The 26,302-nt window shown below is 46.5% G+C and overlaps 1 protein-coding gene across 1 annotated transcript; it reads left to right on the top strand.

Annotated features, from left to right (window-relative positions):
• The first annotated feature begins 10,265 nt into the window (after positions 1-10,265).
• LOC133350668 (caspase-7-like) lies at positions 10,266-26,277 on the top strand. Its single transcript, XM_061565273.1, has 7 exons — positions 10,266-10,502; positions 14,229-14,342; positions 19,257-19,423; positions 20,490-20,618; positions 21,685-21,860; positions 22,776-22,914; positions 25,012-26,277. The coding sequence occupies exons 1-7, from the start codon at positions 10,393-10,395 to the stop codon at positions 25,239-25,241; spliced, it is 1,065 nt and encodes a 354-aa protein (XP_061421257.1). The 5' UTR covers positions 10,266-10,392; the 3' UTR covers positions 25,242-26,277.
• Positions 26,278-26,302: the final 25 nt, after the last annotated feature.

Raw genomic sequence — 26,302 nt, forward strand, 5'->3', positions numbered from 1 at the left:
GAGGCCAATTCAAAAGTTTTAATTGCATGAACACAATGTTTAACGTGTCATATGTATAACAGGAGTAACATGTGGGGCAATGTTGTCAAAAATAGGCACTGCTACAAAAAATAACTTGTTATATTGTACTATGCTCGAAGGTCTACGCATCCTGCCTTCACAGACCCCGACAGACCAGTGTGAAGTGTGGTAAAATATCCCCCACGACCTCCTCTGGAGCGAGGGCAGGTCATCGTCCAGCAGAAGAATTGACAAAAAGGGGCCGTTCGTGCGTGTGTGTGTGCACGCGCGCGCAGGAATCACAACGCAGAATCGGAGTGCTGGTGGCGGTGTGACCCAGGGGGCTATTAATGCTCGTGTCAGATCACTGAGCCAGCACTGCCGAGTTCCGAGGTTCGGGCCCCAAGTGGCCACCCGTGGCAATAATGTTTCTCGTGACGGTCTCGACCCAGCCACCAGTGACTGCGGATTTATTTTTTTGCACCGAATTCGTTGTGGCGGATGTTGTGATCGCGATGTAAAGGGCGAACGGATATGTATAGCAGCAGCTGAATGTAGAGCCTGACAGATTGCATTGTTTTGGTCGAGGGAAACCCACTGAAAACGGCTGCGTGATATATCTTCCAGGTTTGTTCCCAAGATTTACAATTTACATTGTTTTTGTACAGATGCTCCATTGCTCCACGCCTTGGCTCTGGTGATGCAGTAGTGACGCAACGGCTGGAAATCAATTTTCCAAATGCATTATAGCAGTCCAGCAGTTGTTGTAGTGTTCAAAAAGATGTCGTTGTCATAAGTGTGGCTGTACCGAGAAGTTAATTTAAAAGCGGATTTTAAAATGTATTATTTTAAGCCTTCTGCGAATATAACCACCAACAACGACCACCAACACAACTACTGTGAGACGTCACGAATCATTTTTAGAAATGCCCTGATAGTTTGTTACACAGCAATACGACAACATATTACGTGCAAATAATTGTACTTTTAAAACAATCAAAAACTAATTGGTATTTTTAAACATTACCATGTGTATAGCCTGTGCTGTTCTTTACTTGATTTATCACCTATATTGGGCCATTTATTTAACTTTAAAAAATACAAGTGATCAAACGTTCAGTAAATATACCCAAACAGGCCAATCCGTTGCAAAGTCAATGCACACATTATTATCAAAGCATGTTCGCTTGCACGTTTTAGCATTTGCGTGGTTAATGCAGACTCGGTGCCTTGCCATCGGTGTCCATTTGGTGTTTGAACATCTTAACACCTCCTGTATTTTTGCCGGAAAAGATAAAGACTTATTAATTTTTTCATTACGTTCATAAAGTACTGCCAAAAAAATGACACCAGGGACCCGATTTTTGGGCGGCCAAGTAAAAGCAGTTAAATCACCGCACAGAGAAGGCACAACAACAAAGTTCTGACGACCAACCCTGCCCCGGTGCCTGCCAAAAGCACTCACAACGCCAGGCGATATTTATTGGAGACGGGGGAGGAGGGGGGGGGGTGGAATTCTGAAAGCTGCAGCAAGATAGTGACGGAGAACTTGGCAGCCAAAATCGCTTCCCCGTTCAAAAATAATAAAACAAAAGTCGATTGGGTGCCCATAAATATTTCATACAAGACAAATGGCCGGTCTCATGAATGGCGAGGGTTGTCACTTTTGAGCACTCATGAGCAATCTGAGAATGGTCTCAGCACGGCTGGGCCACTGAGACGAAACCGTTTTTTGGAAGACGCGTGCAATATGAATTAGATTAGATGTGTGTAAATTGCTATGCCCCCCCCCCCCCCTCGCCCTCCCCCCCCCCCGCCCCCCGAAGTCATACGCGGTTTCAATTTAAGACTTTCATTGTTACCAGAATTAATGTTACTTTAAATTCAACGACAACTCGTTTTATTTTTTGTATTGATTTAATAATTATACGCAGTTTAATAGGTTCACCACCTTCATAGTTTGCAAAGCCAAAAGATAGGTTAAACATGTTACGTCAAATATTTGGCTACATTAACGCACCGATATATAGAGATCGTCGTTTATTACACTCGGGCTATGGATTCAAAGAAAGAACATAGCACAGTGGCTTTTCATTTATTTACATTCGGACACCGGTAATTTTATTTTATGAAAACATTAAAATTTAATACGTACGTATTTTCATGCTCACAGGATATAATATTGAATTTAAAAAATCCTATCATTGGCAAGACGTTTAAAATGGGCTGTGCAGGACCGGTGTGTATATTTTTCGCTTGGACTGTGCGACACTTATATCGCACCACATACATTAGGGTAATGTATCTATTCTGCAGCTCCCCCACCTTAATTTCTCTTTACAATTCCGTGAAGCAGAAGAGACAAGGCTCTGCAGCGGAGAGAACGGGGTGTGCGCGTGCGGTAAGCTCACATTCGCATGTAATTTATAGTTTAGAGGACATTACAATACAGTACATATAATTTACTCATACCATTCCATCAATGGATATATGCTGTAATTAGCTTAACATTTGGCAAACTGTAGATTACGGTAGCGATGGGTGGTGCGTTTCATGTCAGTGTTAGAAGGCAAACAGCTCCACTCTGGCAGTGTTACCTCTTTCACACATTGAGCCATTTAACAATTGCTGCAATGTAATCACAATTATTTAACATAAATTGCATTAAGGGGGGTCTTCAACAAGCAGTGGATTGGTCAAGTGCTGTAAAAATATATACATTATACACGGTAAAGTTAGAAATGTATCAAACGAGCCGTGTGTATTTACACAATTGTGTTTATTGTTCTGCAATGATATGGGTGCGATGGATGAAGGACTTCCATGCCATGCCAGGTGTGGAGGAATTTTAAGATTATTTGGCTGCTATACATTTACACGTAATAAGCCACTTCGTTGAGCTATCATTTGTGGCGAGGCCGCTACTGAAAAAGAAGCTAATAGCCCAGTGGGCCTTAGCTGGTACAATAAAATAAAAATTTAGTTGTATTTTGTGATTTGCTTACCTTCCCTATACTTTTCACTCCTATCGTGTTTTTGCATTGTTTGTTATTGTAATTTTTTGACCCGCTCCTACTGGGCATCTGTGAAAAAAAGCTTTGCAGCTCATCGGACTTCTCCAATATAAATAAATACGATTCTGAACCGGACATCACCACGCTGGCCATTGCAGGCTAGGGAAGTTAGGTCCAGGACCGTTAGCCCTATCAATGATTCAAACTCAGGTCACTCCCTACGTTCAAAATGCAGTACCACCAACACAATTTTCATTTTACCGTATTTCCATATTACACGAACAGTAGTTTTTGTACGTGAATTAAAAATCCTACAATATTACAAGTGCAAGGAGAGTAGACACTATTTGTCTTATGCAGTGTATTGAAAACCCGTACTGTGTTCTAAACTCTGCTGCTGCTACAGCAACATGGCAGCTCCATCCCAATTCCATTGCCTTCGCAACTCGGGGGCAGTGGTCACACACGAAGCGCGAACACAGAAGCGCACCGACAAAGATCCCCCGTGTAGCCTTGACATACTGTTAGGGCAAGTGCTGTTAGCGAGCACCTTTGAATGCCGGCACGGCACACGAGGGGGTGGGTGGCCAGCACCACCACGTGCACCACCACCACCATCACAGCACACTCGTCGTAGCTGCTGTGGCACTAACGGGGGCAGTCACTCGCAGAAGACCCCGTGGGGTATTCGGCACTGGAGCGTTCGTCGTCAGGTCCCTGCGGTCCGGCCCGCGGGGTGATGCAGGTGAGCACAGAGTCTGCTGCGGAAAAGGCCGGGAACCGATTTCATGCGTTTAGATTATTTAGCTGCTATAAATGTCCTCATACGCCGCTTCGTTGAGCTATTATTTGTGGCCAGGTCGCTTCTGAATAAAAGTTTATATTAACGTGTTTTAGTGTTTTGCTTATCGCTCCTATACTTTGCACTCAGTGTTTTTTGTATTATTGGTGTAACTTACTGCTAGACATCTGTAGCACAAAGAGCTTAATATATCAGATTCCTCCAGTCTAAATCAAGATTCTGATTTTGACTCTTCCCACCACCGGCTGCGTTCGCCGGCCAGGCGGAGTGGTCACGTGTTCTGGCTGCCCGTGCCTCTCTGTTGCAGTGAACAACTCCCCTGACAAATGAGGGCACGTGAACCCACTTTGGCCACGAGGTGGCGGCGTCGACTAAAAAGACACAGACAAAGAATCCCGTAAATAGCCCAATACTGTTGGGGCAAGTGCTGTTAGCGAGTAAGCACACCTATGAAGACCGGCACGGCACACGAGGGGGGGATGGAGTGGGTGGCCAACACCACGCCCGGCCGGCTTTGTCTCCCGAGTGACGATTACACACCGCACCAGGTACCAATTTGAGGCCGAGTCGACCTAGGGGAGGTCCAAGACCGGTTCAGATAAATCGTCACTGGGTTGTTGGCCGTGTAGCGGGAATCGAACCCGGGTGGCCAGGTTCGTAGCGCAGCGCGCTCACTGCTCCCCACCCCGGCGATGGCGCTCTGCGTCTCCGCGTTCTCTCCGCACGAAACTTGGACCACTGCCGGGCGCTGTCCACAAGACGGCGCCGCTGAACCTCCAAGCCGAATCAGCTCACATCAGAGGTCGCAACCGGGCACCCGATACCCATACCCTACCCGATACCCGGCTACCCGTACCCGTTTGCGACCCTGGTGCGGCCGGGTACGGGTACGGGTAGGCCGTGAGTCACCGGTGAGTAACTGTTTGTCACTCATTTCGGGTAGGGTACGGGTAGCGTACAGATACCCATACCCGGCCGGGTACGGATACGGGTAAGGAATCAAAACCCGTTGGCGACCTCTGGCTCACATCGCGCTGTCCACGTACGCGCCCGGGACCCCCCCCCCCACACACCTCGCACCGACGCTCCACCTGTAGACCCCGGCGCGTCCTATGCCCAGGAATCCATCCCACAACAACGGCCGCCGTCTACCACCCACGAAGTATTTTTGTGGCTATCCACAAATACTAAAGGGGCCGTCCATAAATGACGGCACGCACCTGGTGGGGGGGGGGGGTCAGACATTTGTGACGATGTGTGACAAGGGGGGGGGGGGGGGTTGAGAAATGTGACGTCACATCAAAATGCGCAACTTTAAATAAATATAGAATTGTTATAACACTAATTGTTATAACACTCCTACAACATCAGAGTGCAGCGCCACATTAAATACGCACTACAATGACAATAGTTTAAAGCGATTTGAAGCATGTTTTATTAAAAAAATTGAAATATGGTTTGGGGGGGGGGGGCAGAGCTTTGTGACGTCATATTTGAGGGGGGTGACTTTTTGTGACGCCGTGTGACGAGGGGGGGGGGGGTCAAAAATCGTCCAAAATCGCGTGACGTCATTTATGGACGGCCCCTAAGGGGACATTTACAGCGATGCACACTCCGTGACTCCTGACGCGGTTATCTGGATTGGCCACCTGAATGTGAAATTTAAGTTGCTGCTCTGCATCGACATCAGCCATACGAAAGACGGTGACGTCACCACGGCGCCCGTGCCAGGCTAGGTACACCGATGCACGGTTGGCTACGTACGAGGAGAAAGAACTTCAACATACGTGACGAAGGCCCGCTTGGCAGGTCATGGAACAGACCGAGGTGACATGGGTTGTCCGACTGAGATGACTCGCCTCACGGAGACCACAGTTGCGATGGTTAATCCAAGGGAGTTTATAACACCTCGTGTTTCCCTGGACTCGCACTCTGGAAGCTCACCATGTCGGGACGAGTCGGGCAGGGCACGAGGAACACAACCCGTTCGTCAAGCACGCATGCCGATTTGCAACAATCTACTGCCGGAAGAAGGCCTACCCCGCTCAGTGTAGATCACGTGGGTTGTTTGACCATACTTCATCACGCCGGTGAGCCGTGGGTTGGTTACAGGGGATGGGGAAGGATCGGTTAAGATATCACGCGCCACTGATGTGAGCTACGGTGGCGAGATGTTAACTACCTCGCCGGATTTACACCATTAGAACCTCATTTGCCAGTAAAAATATTATAATTGTTTTTTTTTTACCCTTTGTACCCAGATAAAAGGGTAAAAACCCAATTATCACACCTCGCCCGATATAAGAGAGGACGTGGACTCGACCCCGACGCTTGTCGATTTGGAGTTTGCATTTTCTCTCCGTGGTCACGTGGATTTCTCTTCGAGGCCTCTGGTTTTTTCCTTCCACATTTAAGAACATGCGTGTAGAATATTTTGGTTGCTTTAAGAGTTCTACGTGTTGATCCACTTTGTTGAGCTACAATTCGTGGCCAGGTCGCTTCCGAAAAAAATAGAGATATTATAGCTCACCGGCCCTTAACTGGTACAATTAAATTTCGATTTAAAGCTTTCGTGACTGCAGGGATTCATCTTCTCGGTTCTTTCGGTAAAGTCACGTAGAAGGGAAGTAATAAAATAATAAAAATAAAACATAATAAAATAATTCTCACGACGTTTCAGCTACTTGTGTTGTGGCCGAAACGTCGTGAGAATTATTTTATTATGTTTTATTTTTATTATTTTATTATTTCCCTTCTACGTGACTTTACCGAAAGAGCCAAGAAGATGGTACAATTAAAATTGTTGGTTTTTTTTGTAGCCGTGGCTGGACAACCAACTCAGAACGCCGGACTCAACGTGCAGTAACGCCGACCACTGGCCCCATCGCTCCCTCCAATACCACTCCAAAAATTAAAATGGCAACATTATTACCAAGTCTTGTGGAGACACTTTCCTGCAATGATTTAGCCCGCTTTAAAACACGTGTGAATAGGCAACCCAAACCGATTGGCCAGGTGAAACTCATCTTCCCAAAATAAAATACCCGTTACCAATACGCTGCTGTGTTCATGTATTTATTGACGCAAAGCCTTTCAAGCAAGTGACAATCCTACAAGGACACAAATATTGCAAATATAAATTATGGAGGCAGGTGACAAAGCCGTGACACCTGGAACACCCAGCGAGTGGGTCACGAGATGCGTGGAGCTCATGCGAAAACGCAGCACTGACAATAAACACGTCCTGCCGCATAACCCTGCACGTGCATCGAATATATGTCGACTGTATTCTGAACTTCTTTTGCACCGTACGTAGCCAACCGTACTAATCGGAGGTGCTGAGGAGGAGGGATAAACTACAACACAAAAATCCGTTTTAAGAAAGTGCATTTTCCCCAATCTAGAATGAGTTTTCAATCGAGATTTACAACGATCCAGGGTGTGGCCGTTCTCGCTGAACCGTTACAACCAGCGTCGTCGGGCAAATTGCCAGAGTTGTGAAATCGTTGACCAGGTGGTGCGATGTCACCAATGTGGGCCCACAGGCAGTGCCGGATTAAGCTAAACTATTAACATAAAAACACACATTTTTAAACTTGCATAGTAGTAATTGTATTTTTTCATTTGCTATACAGCCAGCTAATACGAGAAATCGCTAACCTTAAACACCCAGTCGTTCATACAAGTTAAAGGCAGTATAGTACTATAATAATAAAGCAAGTGTAGAATCACCGAACCGGAATTGATAGCTTGAAGAGCATTTAGCGCGGGGCAGTGGAAAGTGCAGGGCCCGTAGCTACATACGTAGCTACTTTTGCTCCGAGGATAATCCAGCACTGCCCACACAGGTGAGCGGGGCAGGAGAGCGGTAACATCGCAGGGCTCAGACGGCGCCGTGGTGAGCGGGCGTCGTTTACCAGCGGCGGAATTGATCACGGCAGATACACTTCACTTTTGCTCGTTTATCACCACGCGATTTGGTCGGATAGACATTACAGATTGACCTCGATGTCAACGTCTCACAGCTGCTTAGTACAACAACAATAATGTACTTGCAACTGCCCCACACGCGTAATTAGCAAGACACGCGCGTCCCGAGCGTGGCCTCTGCGTGTCGACTTGTCAGCGGGTGGAGACCGGGGAATGATGAATCCGTTAACGAGCGATCCGCTATGACGAACGCAGAAAACAAAACACCCCGGTGGCAATCGCTGGCGAAAAGGTCGGGGGCCAAGTGTAATCATTTCTCGCTGTCACCGAGGACTGTTTTTACAGCGGACCGCTACGGGTCACTCTGGGTATACGAGGCCCTTGCAGTCATCTGCCTCCAGACACGGTGCATACACAAACCATCTCGCACCCCGACGGTCCCCATTCTCGGTCGACCAAGTCGTCATCACCCCCCCCCCCACCCTGGAGACGATGAGTACCGAGTAGTGCAAAAAGTCGGCTACCTGCGGCTCTCGCACGCAATGCGGCTCTTGAAACGCAGAGTTGATTTTGTTTGACCGAATCCGAAAAAAAATGCCTCCGCTTGTTATTTTGGTTGCCGACCCCTGACTTCGTGGGGAAGCCAAGTCGTTGTCCAATGGGTGCACTGGTGGACCCCATCATATGTAGGACCGACCACTTCCACCACCGGCTCGGCACCAGGCTTAGATGGGTGCCGAGACAGTCGAGAAAATACTACTTTTCAAAGTCAACATTTTACAGAACGTACATCAGTACCAATAGATGTACACCGTGGGTGGGAAATTCGGTTGAGGCCATTTTCATTCACTAAAGTCAAATTGTTGAGTTCCTTCCCACTGTATGCACCGCACTTGGGAACAAAGTACAGACCTGTAAAAAAATATATATCACTGCGTACCTGTACAAGGTATGAATCGACTCGGCCTGTAGAACCCTACACCCATAACCCAATAAATCCATGTTAACACATTCAACCGAACCTTTTAAAACGGATGTATTAGCGATCCGTTCACGTTTCCTACGAGTGAAACAAAACAAGTTCCCCTGCGGGTGCTACGTGGATTACCAACAGTGCAGGATCATCAGATGCGGTGACGGCATTGGGAGAACCCATCCAGAGGCGGGGGGATTGCCCATGGCTGATGTGTGGTGAAAACAAGCAGCTGGTCAAACAGGCCCGACGTGGATATCGCGAGCAGCCCACATCATTGCCGAATGTTCAGCCAAGAAGCAGTCACACTTTGTTGGACTGATAATTAATCATCGCGATCCGAAGCAGAAATCATGTTTTTTGGCCAGTCTACTTAGATGATAGTAGATATATATAGACGAGATATGTAGCAAGGGACCGTCCATAAATGACGTCACGCACCTAGGAGGGGGGTCAGACATTTGTGACGATGTGTGACGAGGGGGGGGGGGTTCAGAAATGTGACGTCACATCAAAATGCGCAACTTTAAATAAATATAGATAACACGTTTGTTTTCGCCTACAACATCATAGTGCAGCGCCACATTAAATACGCACTACAATGACAATAGTTTAAAGCGATTTGAAGCATGTTTTATTTTTTTGGAGGGGGGGGGGGCAGAACTTTGTGACGTCATATTTGAGGGGGATCATACTTTGTGACGCCGTGTGACGGGGGGGGGGGGTCAAAAATTGTCCAAAATCGCGTGACGTCATTTATGGACGGCCCCCAAGACGAGAAACGGGAGATTTATGTAATAAAATCACACATTTATGGACAAAATACAAAGACAGAGCGAGACAAGAGATGGCAAAACTCGGCGACAAATGAATTCGCTCTGGTTACATTAATCAGCCAAGTCTACAAGGATTGTATTAAGAGCCGATACACAAGAGGACTGACTGCACGACCTCCAATTAGCACGGTTGACTACGTACGGTGCGAAAGAAGTTCACACAAACTGCGGAGTTGGTTCATTCATGAACCCATGGGGGAGGGAGGGGGGGCCTTGCGCGTATGTCAGTGGTTCTTAGCATTGACTGCAGCCTTGCACCCTTCAGCTTTCAACCGTTAAAACGTGTTAATATTTACGTAGGGTTCGATGAAACAAAGTTGTACGTGCGTGCCCGTGCTCAAGTGTTTAGGACGATTTAATTTCTAAAAAAAAAAAAAGATCCGTCGTGTCTCGCACCCCAGAGGTTAAGGACCCACCACGTTCAACTTTCGCACCGTACGTAGAACGTCGCCAACAGCGCGCTGCGCGTTCGTCTCCCCGTGCCGAGCACCACCCCCGTGGCTCAAGCTCAAGTCGGCGGCGCGGCGCACGGGGGGGGGGGGGGGTGAGGTCACGGCGAGTCACGCCGGCCCGTGACTCACGGGGAGTCACAAACCTCCTGATGCACGACGACGCCGGTGCAGCTGTATCCTCACCACCACACGGGGAGGAAGTCGCGAAGGGCCCCGTTAACATAGTGGGGGGGGGGGGGGGGGTAGAGGGGAGCCCACGAACGAAACCAGAAGTGGGATTTCCTGCAAGGCGCATGGCATCAGAAAAGTCAGTGCCACGAGTGTCGCTCTCGGCCGCACAAACCCGCAGCGGCGACTAGCACCGGTTGGGGCGACTTTGCGCGCGATGCGAAAGACGTTCTCGCCAGCAGACGAACTCGCGTCCAGGGCTCGGCCGAGGGCTCGCTGCTCTTCAAACAGAAGCCTGCCAAGCAAATCGGTCAACTGCACTCTAAGGTGAGGAAGTGCTCACACACACGCGCGCGTCCCTTCTGTCAGGCAAGGCAGCGCCACTAAAGGCAGGTAAGAGAGCTTAGTAACACGCGCGCGCTCTTACACGCCACCTGCCAGGTAAAGACGGTTAACACGATTAAAGGGAGATCGACAGACACGCGCTGCCAGGTAAGCAAGACGCCTAACCACACACACTGCCAGGTGAACAAGACGTCTAACCACACACACTGCCAGGTGAACAAGACGTCTAACCACACACTGCCAGGTGAACAAGACGTCTAACCACACACACTGCCAGGTGAACAAGACGTCCAACCACACACACTGCCAGGTGAACAAGACGTCTAACCACACACACTGCCAGGTGAACAAGACGTCTAACCACACACACTGCCAAGGTGAACAAGACGTCTAACCACACACACTGCCAGGTGAACAAGACGTCTAACCACACACATTGCCAGGTGAACAAGACGTCTAACCACACACACCGCCAGGTGAACAAGACGTCTAACCACACACTGCCAGGTGAACAAGACGTCTAACCACACACACTGCTAGGTGAACAAGACGTCTAACCACACACACTGCCAGGTGAACAAGACGTCCAACCAAACACTGCCAGGTGAACAAGACGTCTAACCACACACACTGCCAGGTGAACAAGACGTCCAACCAAACACTGCCAGGTGAACAAGACGTCTAACCACACACACTGCCAGGTGAACAAGACGTCTAACCACACACACTGCCAGGTGAACAAGACGTCTAACCACACACCGCCAGGTGAACAAGACGTCTAACCACACACACTGCCAGGTGAACAAGACGTCTAACCACACACACTGCCAGGTGAACAAGACGTCTAACCACACACACCGCCAGGTGAATCGGAAGCGGTCATCCCCCTCCGTGCGATGTCTCTGGACTCGGTATAACGTCCACGCTGCCGGCGCTGGGACGCGAGGCACGATTAGAATGTTGATCGCGCACAGTCGCCGCGAGCCTGGGCAAGTTAGATTCTATAGAAAGTGCCGCCTAGTAACCCTACATAAACATCGCATTACAATCTAAAGGAGGCTTATTGCGCAAACCACACAAAACAGCGAGGTCAGCGAAACAAGGGTGAGATTAGTCGAGCATCGAGTGCAGTCGAATACTCGTGCCAACGTATTACGCAAATTAAATCGAATAATTGAATGCGATTCTGTTCTCCCATGACCGCATCTCTCTGATTCTAGATTTGAAGCTTTCGTGACTGCAAGGATTCATATTCTTAGGTTTTTTTCGGTAAAGTCACGTAGGTAAAAAATTATAATTAATAATATTTTATTTTTATTTTACTTTTATTAATTTAAATGTTTTACCTACGTGACTTTACCGAAAACACCTAAGAATACGCATCACTTTGCTCGCTCTCCTCAGAGTCAAAACTGCATTTGCCAGTCTCGCTCCTGCCGACTGCCTCCCCTTACACCCCTAGTCCAACCCCAATGACGCTCTGCCCAAAGTTCACCTCCACTCATCTCCCGTTGGACAAATGGTACTCGCCTCACCACCGGTGTAATAACCACGGAAATACCTCAAACTTCGCGACATTTTGCTATTAATGCTAGCCACCACTCGCAAAACAAGAACAGGCTGACTACCCAAGTGAGAGTCAGTGTGCGTGTTTAAAGACTTAAGCTAAATGTCCTTTAAAAACACAAACGTTCATCGCGGTAGCTATCAATTTTTCCCCCTCTCCTCTATGATGTAACTGCTCGCTACGTAACACCGCTGCTCACACTCTTCCCTCCAAATCCACACCCTCCCTATTTATAACCCCTCCAATCATCTTCCACTCACCCCCTTATTACACCCCCCCCCCCTGCATCACCACCCCCTGCATCACCACTCAATCAACCTTCCCAATCATCCATCCGTTCCAGCCAAACAATAGCAACCCCTAATTTAAACACCACACCCGCCCCCACCTTCACTTTATCGGTTGCTCTACCTGATTTCCATTCCCCTCACTCCTCTCCGCGCCACGTCACGTTAACGTCGTCGTCATCATCGTCATCATCACCCACTCATTGCCTCTGCTCCCATTTGCACCCTCGTGGAGACATCGATAACGTAAAGCTGAATTACATCAGTGACATCGACATCAATTGCGTTACCATCACTTTACACCGGTATCACTTCCCCTGACAACAGTAGCATTATGAATTGCGCAGACGTATCATCGTCATTACATTCACGTCATTTCATTATCCTCACATGACAGATCGTTTCTAGCACGCAGAACCGCTTTCAGTCATCAACTTCCATATGCCTTTTGATCTCTCCTATCAGCTTGTGATGTTCTTGGCGAGAAGGACTCTGCGGGCACGAGTCTCCGAGTAGAGGTGACGATGATGATTGCGTCAGTAGCGGGAGTGGTTCATCATCGCTGTGGCGATGCCTCCTCCTTTGTACTTGCGAATCGGTCACGGATTCGTTATATGTTCCATGGTTCAGTTGTGGGTGGCCAAAGTCCTATACACTTGTGCATCAAGTATCCGCAACTTCTGCCATGGTTTGTGTGGTGGATGCGGTTCAGAGTTGTGGCCCAGAAGCTTCGCGGAGATTCGAAGCCAAGAATATACGCCATCGACTAGTGTACTGTACGCTGCAAATGAGCGGTTACAATGATGCACAAATCAACAGGGCATTGAATACCAAAACCAAATCAAATAACAAAAGCATTGAAACTGCCCAAGTAATTAAAACGATAAAATACCGTACATTGCGGGAGTAACTGATAAACTAGCCAGATGTTTGGAAAAACAAAACATTCGAGTCAGATTTGGCACGGTACATAAAATACAAAAATAATATCTGGTACAAAATATGTATTACCGAAGCTATCAACAGAAGGTGTGTACAGGATTAACTGCACGTGTGGTAAATGTTATGTTGGGCAAACAGGACGAATGATCAACACGAGACTAAAAATACATCAGCGAAATATTAAATTCTCCCAAATACAACTGTCAGCAGTAGCAGAACATGCGTGCCAACAAGGACACAATTGATTTTGATGTTGAAGTTTTCGGCAAAAACTAGCTACTACTGGCCAAGACTAATCAGAGAATCTATCGAAATTGAAATAAATCTAAATAACTTTAACCGTTCTGATAGCTACTGCCTTAGTGCTGCGTGGAAGCGAATCATCAAATAATACATTATTTAAATGCATTCCTACAAAGGGCACCGTACGTCAATAGGGATTACCGTTGGTAGGGCTATTTTAATAAACACAATATACAGGAAGGACAAGTTCAAAGGGCTCGCATAATGTACATGCATAATGTTCGTTGCCTCAGTAATCCTCCCTCCACATTGTGCAAGAGCGCAGAAGGGTGGTCACCACATCTACGCCTCTATATAAGGAACGAAACAGGTGGACTTCTCCACAAATCTGGCTGTTGCCTGATGAAGCTAGTTGTAATTACTGGCGAAACGTTTGTAAATGTTGCGGCTTGGCTCTCCAACACACCGGTGTGCTGTACCAGTGACGAATTGGCATGTTCTGTTTACGTGACAACCCTTACTAGTTGGCTGTGTCGGGTGGTGGCGGATTTTAACGACACATTTATATATTTAGGCGATCTAACCCAAACACCTCTATTATGTACAATATAAAGTATTTTTTATGACGACACGTTTCCCTCTGTGTATCTCTTGTATTATGGGTTGCAGCATGGACAACGATGAAATCAACATTAAAGCCACAGGCTCTAGCCAGGAAGACCGCAGTGAAGAGGAGGATGCTCTTGATGGACATCTCAAGAAGGACATTAAGACAATGATCAAGTGAGTCAAGGTTGTACCCATGTGCTTCCAAAATATATGACGGTACATGTAATTATGACATTTTTCTATCTCGATCATATTCCATAAACGAAGACATTTCCATTTGAAACTACTGCAGAATGCAGAGCATCACTCATTGCTAGAACATTATCTCTCTGGAAGATGATGACGGCCGAGAATTTCTGATCGAGGGCCCAACCCCGAGTGAACTTAAAAAACCAGCAAAACAAATCATTTGAACTTGGATTTCATACGAGCTGTTCGGTCGAATCATCTTCACGGAACCAGTCTACGTCCCTTTGTGTCAAAATGTCTGTGTTGAGCGCAGTCGTCAAGAGTTATCAATAATGGTTTAAGTGAGATATGTTCCATTACCACCTCTCCACCAGAAATAGAACCATTTACAAAGTCATGAATACAATCGTGACCTTGTGCATGGCCTCTTTCACTCACATTACACTGGCCAACGATTTGTGCTGTATTTCTGTAGAGTGCCGTGGGTTTTTTCGCTTGGACCAGTTTGACTTTGACTATTCTCTCGGAGAATATTTTTATGGAGTTTGATACGTAGGATTTCGCGACTAATATTATTCATAATTAAGGTTTTTTTGGGTTGGATCGTGTAAGTATAAATGTGTCGTTAACCCACCACAACCCAACACAGACAATCAGTAGGGTTTGTCACGTAAACAGAACATGCCAATTAGTTACTACTTCAGCCCACCTTACTAATTGGGTGTGTCGGCTGGTTGCGGGTTAACGACACATTTATACTTACACGATCTAACCCAAAGAGACTTCTCATATTTTAGGGATTCGTGTTATCATTTTTTTAATTGAATAGTGATGATGCCATTCCATTCGAACTAGCATTTATCAAGTTTGCAGGTTTTGCGTTGTAATATATCCCATACAGAGCAAGTTATTCAAATGCTTGACCTGGATATAATTACAACGGTCGACGTTATGAGCGCAATATGCTGAATGCGACTGCATTGTAGCCCAGTCGCAGACGTTTCGTCGTGAACCCTGCGTTGGTTAACATGGCTAACCGATTGGAGCTTCACTATCGGTGCAAAAAATAAACGCACATTCAGCATGGCCAAGCAGGCGTCGGTGCCACTGACCTGGTTCAGTTAGAGACTGATGATTTGTTCAACTATTGTGATTCAAGTTCAAAGTTCAATTGAAGAATGGAATTCGTTTACCATTGTAATGAATGGCAGTGCCTCTAAAGTGGCTGCAGGGTAGACATGAACTCATTACATGCAACATATACGGATATATGTTGCATTTAATGGGCTCAGGTGCTAATTGCACCTCCGATTAGCGCGATTGGCTACGTACGGTGCGAAAGAAGTTCAACATACATACATATAGCAATGTAGATTCTTAGACACGTGATTCAAAACGTGTATTCAGAGCTTGGGAAATGATATTCACGAATTGATGCCTCGTCCCACTCCCTGCTCTCCTTACACTCACCTCAAAGCCAACAGCCTCAACACATTTCCATTCTTCTTCAGTACAGTAGGGGTATTTGGGCGTGGATTTCCACACCTAAATTCCTTGAATGTCTGCGGCTGAGACCGGAATGGAATTGTTCAAGTGCCACTATTTGACTCTTTAAGCCACACTAAATTCAAAGAATCTCACGAATTATACACACGATCAATGGGCAGCTTGCTTTCAGTCGGAATGGCATGGCTACGATAGAGTCAACAACGTAAGTGCATTCTATACGTTTAACTGCAACAGCAGCTGAAGTCGTGAGGTTGGTATTGGGTTTTGTAAAATCTGCACATGGGGCTTGTGTCAACAGGTGAATGAGGGTAACAGCTTGCCATGCAGGAGGCATCTTGTCATACAGGGGGCATCTTGTCACTCAGGGAGCATTGCTGTTCAATCACTGGTTCTGATGACACTCACTATGCTTGTGTATACATCAATTCCTAATTCCTTTAGTGGTTTCTCAAAGGTTCGAACTTAAACAAAAATATTTTCAGAGAAACATAATCCAATCCTTGATAATTGTTTTTTTTACCCTTTTATCTGGCAACAAAACTGACACCTTTTTAACAAGGAGTCATGTTTGCATAGACCACAATACCTGCAGTCGTAATGCAAACAAAAACATAACTCTGATAATGCATGCACTGTCCTTGAAGTTGATTGGTCCACACCCGAGACAGGTTTCCTTAGAGCCTAGTCTCACATGGTGTTGGACCAGATGACGCCAAAAGGCCTTTTGGCATTATGACTGCAGGTATTGTGGTCTATGCAAACATGACTCCTTGTAAAAAAAGGTGTCAGTTTTGTTGCCAGATTAAAGGGTAAAAAACCAATTATCATATTTTTTACTGGCAAATGAGGTTCCAATGGTATAATCCAATCCTTATTAACTTCAAAATAACAATACCTTCAGCCATGATCAATCCACTGTTCTTAGGTTATATTTGTCTATATGGTCTTTATATCTATGTAAGTATCAATATATCTCTATGTATCTCTTTGGGTTTACTATATGGTCCATACTCTTTGGTTCTTTCGGTAAAGTCACGTAGGTATAAAATAAAGTAAATTAAATCACGACGTCCCGGGCGCAACACAAGCGTCCGCCATCAGGTGGTACAACCACAGCAAGAAACAATCGCTGAAGTGGGCAAAACCAAAGAGTATAGATCCCTGCAGTCACGAAAACTTCAAATCTAGATTATATGGTCCATAGTTTGTGTTGCATGGCCACAATGGCACCACTGTCTTCCATCGCGAGGGATCATGCAGGTAAACTATTCTACTCAATAAATTATAATACACAAGCGCTGCAAGCAGAGTTGGTCTCAATCCACGGGGCTCTACCCCCTCCTGTTGGTGCAACTTTGAAACCGCAAGCGAGAAGCCGACTTGTCGCCAGAGCAATTACATCGGGTTACCAGAATCAGAATCTTTCTTGAAACTGGAGGTATCCGGAGCCATTGCCATGACGACCCCGTCAAAGCAACAAGCTCTCTATACGCTTTGCAAAACATATACAGAACTAAACTAAACTATATTTACTTTACCAGGTAGGGGCCCCACTGAGGTATGCAGCTATTTTTCAGAAGCGACCTGGCCACACATAATAGCTCAATGAAATGGCTTATCACGTAGAACTTTTAAAGCAACCAAATACTATTTTTTTTAAATGTGGAGGGAAAACCCGAAGGCCCCGGATAAAAATCCACGTGACCAAAGAGTGAACATGCAAACTCCAAACATACAGCAAGCGTCAGGGTCAAGATCGAAACCACGAACCTCCTGCATACCAGGCGAGGGAGCTAACATCTCGCCACATATATAATCCCTCCTCGTTCCCTGACACGAGCACCGTCGAGGTTTTACTTTCCACGTACAAACAATCACATTAGCAAAAACATCACACGTTCGCCAATAACATTGTGTGGCCATATAGAAAAGGAAACACGTGTAACGGTGATATCATGGACAGAGCTCAACGGGAAAAGGCCGTGGCTCACAGAGAGAGAATGGTCGACGTTTCGGGCAACGGTCTTGCTTCATCCAGCGTAAAGTCACATGCGCTGCTTGGCTTTTACTGCCCCCCGTCGTCAACCCCGTCACAAGGCTGCACTTACGCGTGGGTCCGGTCGATGTATTGCCCACGCCAATTTCTGTCCCCGTGCCCCTGCTGCACATCCGTGAAAAAGAAGCGTCATACAGCTCATCGCATTCCTCCAGCGTAAATATTCTCATTTTTGCCAGTGTGACTAAAGTGCAGCTGCACTAAATTTGCATAATGCACCACGGCTGAGTGCTTTTAGCGGGTTTCCCTGCGTAGTCTGAGACTCGTGGGACTGAGTGTCAGAACTCGTGTCAGGGAAATCCATGTTTTAACAAATCCTTTCACTAAAGTGCAGCTTAAGTAAAGTGCAGCTGCACGAGTTCAGCTCCTGCAGGAAAGCATAATCAATTGACAGTGCGTTCTTGCAAATTATGAAACCATAATTGCATCAGCGTCATCGTCGTCATCGTGAATTCGAAGGGTAATAATTATGCCGCTGGGTGCCCTGCCATTCGGTGGCTTTGCTGATTTCTTCCGTAGTTTCCAAGCATGGAAATCTATTTAAAGCAAAGTGTGTCCTATGAAAATACGTAAAAAATAAAACGACATGTACATAAACATATTGTAATCTTGCTCGTGGCAAAATGTTCAAGAGCTCTATGCCAATTTCGAAGATGCCAAGTTTAAGAATAACCCTATTAATGTAGTGTACTGTACGGTACTGCGATGTAGTAAACCACTGGGAGGCGCCAGTTACCTGGTGATGGTGCTGCTGCTGCATTGGCAGTGGTGCACAAGCACAATAAAAAACATTACTCAGCATGTTCCATGTCAATAACAACCGCGTGTGGCATTAAACGGAAAAATATACAATAGGCGACGTTTCGGCCAATGCCCCTTCATGTGCTATTATCTATGTTGCATTTTAACGCCAAGGTGCTATTGACGAGTGTGTGGAGTTTTTTGAAGGGGCATTAACGCCAGGTTGTAACACGATTTAAAACCTGCTGTGTAGAACGATCGCTGTAAGGACGCAGACTCTTGGTATACACCTGTATATTTGGAGTTTGAATGTTCTCCCCGTAATCGCGTGGATTGTTCTCCGGGTCCTCCGGGTTTTCCCTCAACATTTAGAATCAACGTCCGTTTATATTAGTTGGCTGCTGTATATTTCCACATGATAAGCCACTTCGTTGAGCTATCATTTGTGACCAGGTCGCTTCTGAAAGAGAGCTATACAGCTCAATGGGCCTTACCTGGCAAAAATAAACAATTGAAAGGAAAGCGATTAATCTGTGCACTTAAAGGCTTTCCTGGAGACTGTGCTCTTAAGTGTTTGTTGTGTTCCCCAAAAGAAAAATATCCCGCGTGGTGATCAAGAGTGCTTGCATGGGAGACGCAAGCATGAAGCCCGACGGACACTTGGAGGACATGGATTCGCAGATACACTCGTACAGCATGCATTACAAGTCCATCGGCAATTGCATCATCATCAACAATGAGAACTTTTTTCCCAGAGCTGGTAAGCGTTCACTTCACCTTGGTATTATAGCTCATTGGTTTCACACACACACACAGCCAGGAATGGCTCACAGGCTCAGAAACGAATGCGTTATATTTGTTCATTTGTACGGATGTATGTTGAACTTCTTTCACACCGTACGTAGCCAACCGTGCTAATTGGAGGTGCAGGATGCGAACATTTGTTGCTAAGATTAGGTTTTGCCCAAAAAAAATGCATACATATATACATTGTGACACAAAAATTGGTAGCAAAGAATGCATGAATAAATAATGAGTAAATATAGCAGACGATATTATTACATTCATAAAACAGGTTTTTTTGGGTTAGATCGCGTAAATAAATGAATGTGTCGTTAAACCTGCCACCACCCAACTAGTAAGGTTTGTCACGTAAACAGAACGTGGCCAATTCGTTACTAGTACAGCACACCGGTGTGTTGGGGAGCAAAGCCACAACATTTACAATCTGAGTACGACGTTCTTCCAGTAATGACAACTAGCTTCATCAGGCGACAGCCAGATTAGATCACGAAAGCCTACGTGTTAAACGAGATTACATTCGCTTGAAATTCAACAAACTATTTTTTGGTGTAACATGCCTTTTTACCACGTGACGTGACTTAAATAGCATTGACTGGATGCAATTTGCGATTTTAATAATAGTAATAATATCAAGTGGCAGTATCTTCCTGCGCAAATATGCGGCGGTGCCCACCCCTGTTGGTGGTCCTGAGCAAGTGGTGAAGAATCCACATTCCTTTGGAGGGAGCAAATCACTCCCGCAGGACAACAAATGTACTCGTGTAATAAATCTGTGTTTAGACCGATTCTAGATTTGAAGCTTTCGTGACTGCAAGGATTCATACTCTTAGTTCTTTCGGTAAAGTCACGTAGGTAAAAAAATGAAATTAAAATTAATTAAAAAAAAATGTATTTCATTTTTTTAGACCGATTGTGTGGAATGCAAATAAGTTTGGCTTGACAGATGTTTGTCTTTAACGTGGGGTGAAAGCTGCGCTAATGCCTCATCCGTACGTCCTTCCGTTCGACCCACGTGACCCAAGGGATGGCGAAACGGAACGGGACGCAGACGGACGCGAGTCGCCTCTCCGATTGCTTCCACAGTTTGGGCTTCGAGGTGAAATACAGAAAAGACCTTACGTGTGAAGAGATGAGAACCTTTTTGAAAGAAGGTATTCAAATTGCATCGGCGTCACCCGTATTAAGCCGTTGTGTGTTTTCGCCCTCTTGCTCCAGTCCGTGAACCCGGGCCACACACGAGGCCGCACGTGGAGATTGTATCGGGAGGGCATGGGCACGGCGGAGTGCCGAGGGGCCGGTAGAGCAGTGAGCGGCAGCTAGTCTTCGCCCACTGTGGTGGCATTGGCTACCGGTGGCTCCTCCGCTTGTACGAGTTCCCCTTTGGTGTACGTGTGTATGTATGTTGGATCGTGCTTAATCAGAGGTGTGCGGGAAGGACAACGAACTGACAGGGGTTCCACATCCTGAACCATTCTAGCCATCACTGTCACACGACTTCCAACTCACGAGGTAGCCCTTTGAACCGTAACAGAGACACGGGTGAAGTGTTAGTGAGTCCTGTGCACTCATTGTGTAACCGAACTTGTCGAGATATTTGTTTTATTATCTAATGCTTTTTTCTCCGTGAAAAGTTGAGGTTTTATGAAATTATGTAGAATACAGTTTTTAAGTTAGTGTCTCCATGGTGATGCAAGTGATCGAGCAGCGCTCGTCTCCTTTGACAGCCATGAGCTCGTGGTGAAGACTCCACATTCGTGTAGCGAAGGCAAGTATGTCCTTTGGACATCCACTGTTGGTTTCTCACCGAGTGCTAAAGGGATGACGATAACGGGATGAGTCTACCAGGGCCATGCAGGATGGACTTTAACCGCCCAGCCTGATAAAGTCAAGGGAGTGCAAATACAGCACCTAACCCCGACTGTAACCTGCCCGGAATTCCCATGCAAAGCTACAATGTCACATTCCAACGATAGTGGTCAATCTTGGTGCAGGACAACCAATCCTGGCTTCCCACAACATTGTGCGACAAACGTTTGACGCTGCAACGATGGAATGAGCTTTTCATTCGTCACCTTGCAATTATCAGCCCGTGATGCTCGCCATCGAACCGTAGTTCCCACCAAGGCAGGTTGCACACCATCGGCGGCATTGGTAAAACGAGGCGCGGTTGGCAACGAGGAGACGCGTGTTCCCCCCCCCCCCACCCCCCGCCCACAGCATCGCAGGAGAATCTCAAGAAGTGCGCCTGCCTCGTGTGCGTGGTGCTGAGCCATGGCGAGGACGGCGTGGTGTATGGCACGGACGGCCCGATGCCTCTCTCCGACATCGCCAAGCCCTTCTCCGACAGCAGCTGCCCCTCGCTGGTTGGCAAGCCTCGACTCGTCTTCATACAGGTGCGTCCGCCCGGCCAACGCCTTAACTCGCCCCCCAGGGTGCCTCTGTACTGCTGCTGCTGCTGTCCCAAGGTGCACAGCCGTGGGGGATCTCAGTAAAAATAGAGCAACGTCGTCGGCTCGGGAATTTTGGGTCGGCCAAAAGTGTAGGTTTTTGTTGTTGTTGCGCTTGTGCTGTGGGGTAGCGTTGCCACGTGTTTTGCGGGCTCACGCAAAACAGCATGTGGTGCAAGTCACATCAGAGCACATGACCGAGTCAAACTCAATGAGTGTCACGGCCTGTTTTAAACAAACAGTGGTGGGAGTTCCGCACACGGCATCTGTGTCAGGGGACCAGACTCGTCATATGAGAACCGCTGACTTCCCGCAATGTATGCATGTATATGTACGTTGAACTTCCTTCGTGCCCTAAGTAGCAAAATGTGTGCCTAAAAAAGGTAACCGTATTGTTGTCTCGTGAAAAAAACGATAGGCTGAGCTGACTCTCCAACAGAATTTTAACTCAAAACCTCCTGTGAGCCAATCACTCGACTACACGCACCATCACCTGTCCTGATGGATAATTTGAGTGATGTTGAAATATATGTATTCGGTGGAACAAGCCTATAATCCAGTATTCCGGATATGAAGGTTGTTGTATTAAATATAGAGTTGTGAAACTCCCAGCCCTCTCGGCTGTGGGGTGACTGGGGGAAGGGCAGCAAAGCGTGTTAGTTCATGGCCCTTTCTGGGTTTGAGTGTCAGCCTCTCATATGCACACTGGGTTTTTCCTGGGTACACGATGAACGAATTAAGGAGGAATTGGTCAAATGCCACACGACTAGCAGATCCTGGAAATAGTCTCGGGACTTGGCGAGTCGTTCCTGGAGTAGGTAGATGATGCTAATGAGGCTGTTGTTGTGTTTCTCCACCCAGGCTTGCCGTGGAACCTTGCTGGACAAAGGTGTGGACGTGGTTGAATGCGATGGAAACCCGAATGTGAAGGAAGCCTCTCTACTGCCCACTGTCGATCTCATGCAGCCAGACTTCCTATTCGCATTCGCCACCGTCTCAGGTGAGGAGCCACGTGCTTTCAGCACTCAGCCAAGATCGTATCCATGTTCACTGAATTATTTGATGTTTCCCAGAAAACAACAAAAATTTCCAAACTTAAATGGTAGGTTGTAGTAACTGACAAATTCTGTCTTGACTTAAAGCTTTCGTGACTGCAGGAATTCATATTCTTTGGGTCTTTCGGTAAAGTCACGTAGATAGGTTCAAAGAAAATAAAATAAAAATAAAAACTACGACCGCTTGTGTTGCGATCGAAACGTCGTAATTTTTTTTATTTTCGTTGAACCTACCTACGTGACTTTACCGAAAGACCCAAAAAATATGATAAATTCTGCTCAATCAATCGGCACGACTATTACAGCGGAAAAATCTTGTCGTGCGGGCCGCTGATGTAGCGCTGTTGTCTGTTGCAGATGAGAGAGTTCCAATACCATTCGCGAAAAGTTTCCTTCCCCGCAAAATGACCTTCCGGCTAAAATGACGAATGTGCCACATGACTCCTCTTATCCATGACAACTCGCAGACCGCATGATGAGTTTATCACCCACGGCAAGCGCTGGTGGGCGACTCCACACTTATCTGCGACAAAATGTGGATACCAGAATCCCGAAACTAAAACTCTCTTTTCTGAGCAAAACTCCTGGAATTACTTGAACCATTCTCATAACTACACAGGAAAATCACAGCAATGATGCTGACCACAAAGAATACCACTATGAGACCTCCTTTACCAGTGGCAAAATATAGTAATAGGTTTTTACCCTTTAAACTGGTACAAAAAACTGACACCTTTATACAAGGCATCATGTTTGCAATAACCACAACACAAGCAGTCAAAATGCAAACAAAAAGAAACAACTCTGATAATGATAAGCACTGTCCTTATCATTATTATTATCAGAGTTGTTTCTTTTTTTTATTACATTTTGACTGCTTGTGTTGTGGTTATTGCAAACATGATGCCTTGTATAAAGGTGTCAGTTTTTGTACCAGTTTAAAGGGTAAAAACCTATTACTACAAAGAATACCTTCAAATTCAGCCGAGCATGTCCTTTTTTAAAGTTGGCCGCATATATAGCATTCAACTCACCGTTATAACGTCGTTCAGTTTTCCTGATGGAGGTTGACGAGGCCCATCATCGCTCCTGTGTGAATAAAATGTGGACTATATTGTGCCAAGCCAACAATGACCATCTTTCGGATAGACTGGCCCCCATCAAGGGAATGTGGAATTCCCACTAACAGCTAGGATCCGCCACAGACGCGCATCGCAACACGTGCGTTTGGACTGGGAGACGCTTGAACATTGAGCTTGACTCTCAACTGTGGTTTTTTTTATATATATACTTTAATCACGGTTGCCGAGCACAGGCCTGAAGGCCTAAAACGCTAAACGGCCAGTAACAAACAGCCCTATGGCCCAGAATGGCCATAGGGCAGCAGTCCGGGCAAATGCCTGGTGGGTCAGTCCATTCTGAGGGCTGGAGAACCAGTGAGTGTGGGGAAATTTCAAATGTGATTAGAGTAAAACTAATTTTTTAAATATTTGATTATCTCTGTGTACTCTTCATGACTTATTTGCGCTCTCCAAATCTTTGACAGCCCCAAACATTTTTCGTCACCGGCCCATTTGTGTTTTTAGGACCGAGCTCAAATGGTCCAATGAGATCGCACGGCAAAATCACGCCGAAACATCGTCACATCGTAAATCAAGCGATGAGTACACAGTTCGTCGCACAACCCATTTAAAATCAATAAGTAAATGCCCATTTCCCGAATTTTGGCCGGTGTGTTTACAAAAAGGCCTGGGCCGATTTTATTTTAGTCCCAGTCCGTCACTGGGTGCGAGCGATTAAAGAGTGAATAGGGTTTCCTGTGGAGTTTGACTTCTATATTTGGGGGGAGGGGAGGGCAGTTCGCATTGACCCTAACATTAGGAATTGCGGGTGCATATAATATCTTAATTTTTTATCTGAATTGTAAACTTCTGAAAATAACTCAATGAAGGTATCCAGTTTGGGCGGGGGGTTACCCCCCCCCCCTGCAAACTTCTCCCATAGGTTTCTAATATCGCGAGCGTGCGACTCCCTCCCCACAGGGTACTTCTCGTGGCGTAACCCGGCGCAAGGCTCATGCTTCATCCAGTCGCTGTGCTCCGAGCTGCAGGAGCATGGCCAGCGGATGGAGCTCACCAAGCTACTCACGCGAGTCAACCGGCGAGTCGCCACGGAGTTCACGTCGAACACCACTGACGCAGACTTCAACAACAGCAAGCAGATACCGTGCGTGGTGTCCATGCTCACCAAGGAGTTGTACCTGCTGAAGTGAGCGCAGGTGCACACGTTTCAATCAGTTAGTCTTTCCCCCTGCAATCAAGCCAATATTGCAATATTGCTCTGTTGACATCGCTATCTAAAATCCTGGCTCCCGAGTTGTAGAATGGCGTGCTGCCCATTAAACATTCATTCCTCTGCACGCGCTGGCCTCCATATTCGAAAGTGGAGCGACTTTCACCACCACGCAGCGCCCTCTGGTGGTGCATACCAGGCCCGCTTTCACCTTGCGCGGGTCTGATATGCACCACCAGAGGGCGCTATGTGGCTTTGATGCGGGCTATTCTCAGGACGATTCGTGTCAAGGACAGCCAGTCTTACGCAGCGAAGGTATGCATCGACATGAAGGCAGCTGTTTGCGCATTTGGTTGCACGTTTTTTTGCCATCGAAATATTTTTTTTGTGCAGCTGAATTGAAAATGGCAGAGCCTCACAACGGCTATGATTCTCGACTCCCTGTGTTGCGAATCTGCACAACAAATACACTCGCCTCTCTCTATCTGCACAAAGCTCTCCCGGCTAAGACAGTGTTTTTGCTTGCAAGTGCGGCGGCTCCTTTACAGCTCGCCACGCGTTTACGAACAAGTCGCCCGCAAAGTGCCGTTGCTGAAGAAATGAAATCCATAAGCTAATAAATGAACGCCGCGCACTGCTTGCGCGGAACGTGATTTTTAAAGTTATATCCAAGCAAATACCGCAGGACTTGGACATTTGAAATTTCCTTGACAAACATGACAAATGTCTTTGTGGTTTGAAGTCCTTGTTGCTTTTTTCGCGCACGCCTGGCACTATGTGCAGTCCCTCAGTTCATCGTTACAAGTCCAGTGACTTCATAACCCGAAAAACTGGGCATACAGTGTTTGAAAAATAACTTCATAGTTCATCATATTCCTCCAGGATGAAGGATTCTGATCCGATTCTGACCTTGGACTGCATCTGAAAAAAATATAGCATTGCAGTTGAGAAACGCATACACTCTGAACTTAATTCCCCATCGGTCAGCACATATTTTGTGTCTTGTTTGCACGCCGTGTAGTTTTTCGCTTGTGCAATACG

The sequence above is a fragment of the Lethenteron reissneri genome, chromosome 34 (genome assembly GCF_015708825.2).
Source record: "Lethenteron reissneri isolate LAM-NWPU_2019-01 chromosome 34, ASM1570882v1, whole genome shotgun sequence".
In the NCBI taxonomy this organism is placed as follows: domain Eukaryota; kingdom Metazoa; phylum Chordata; class Hyperoartia; order Petromyzontiformes; family Petromyzontidae; genus Lethenteron; species Lethenteron reissneri.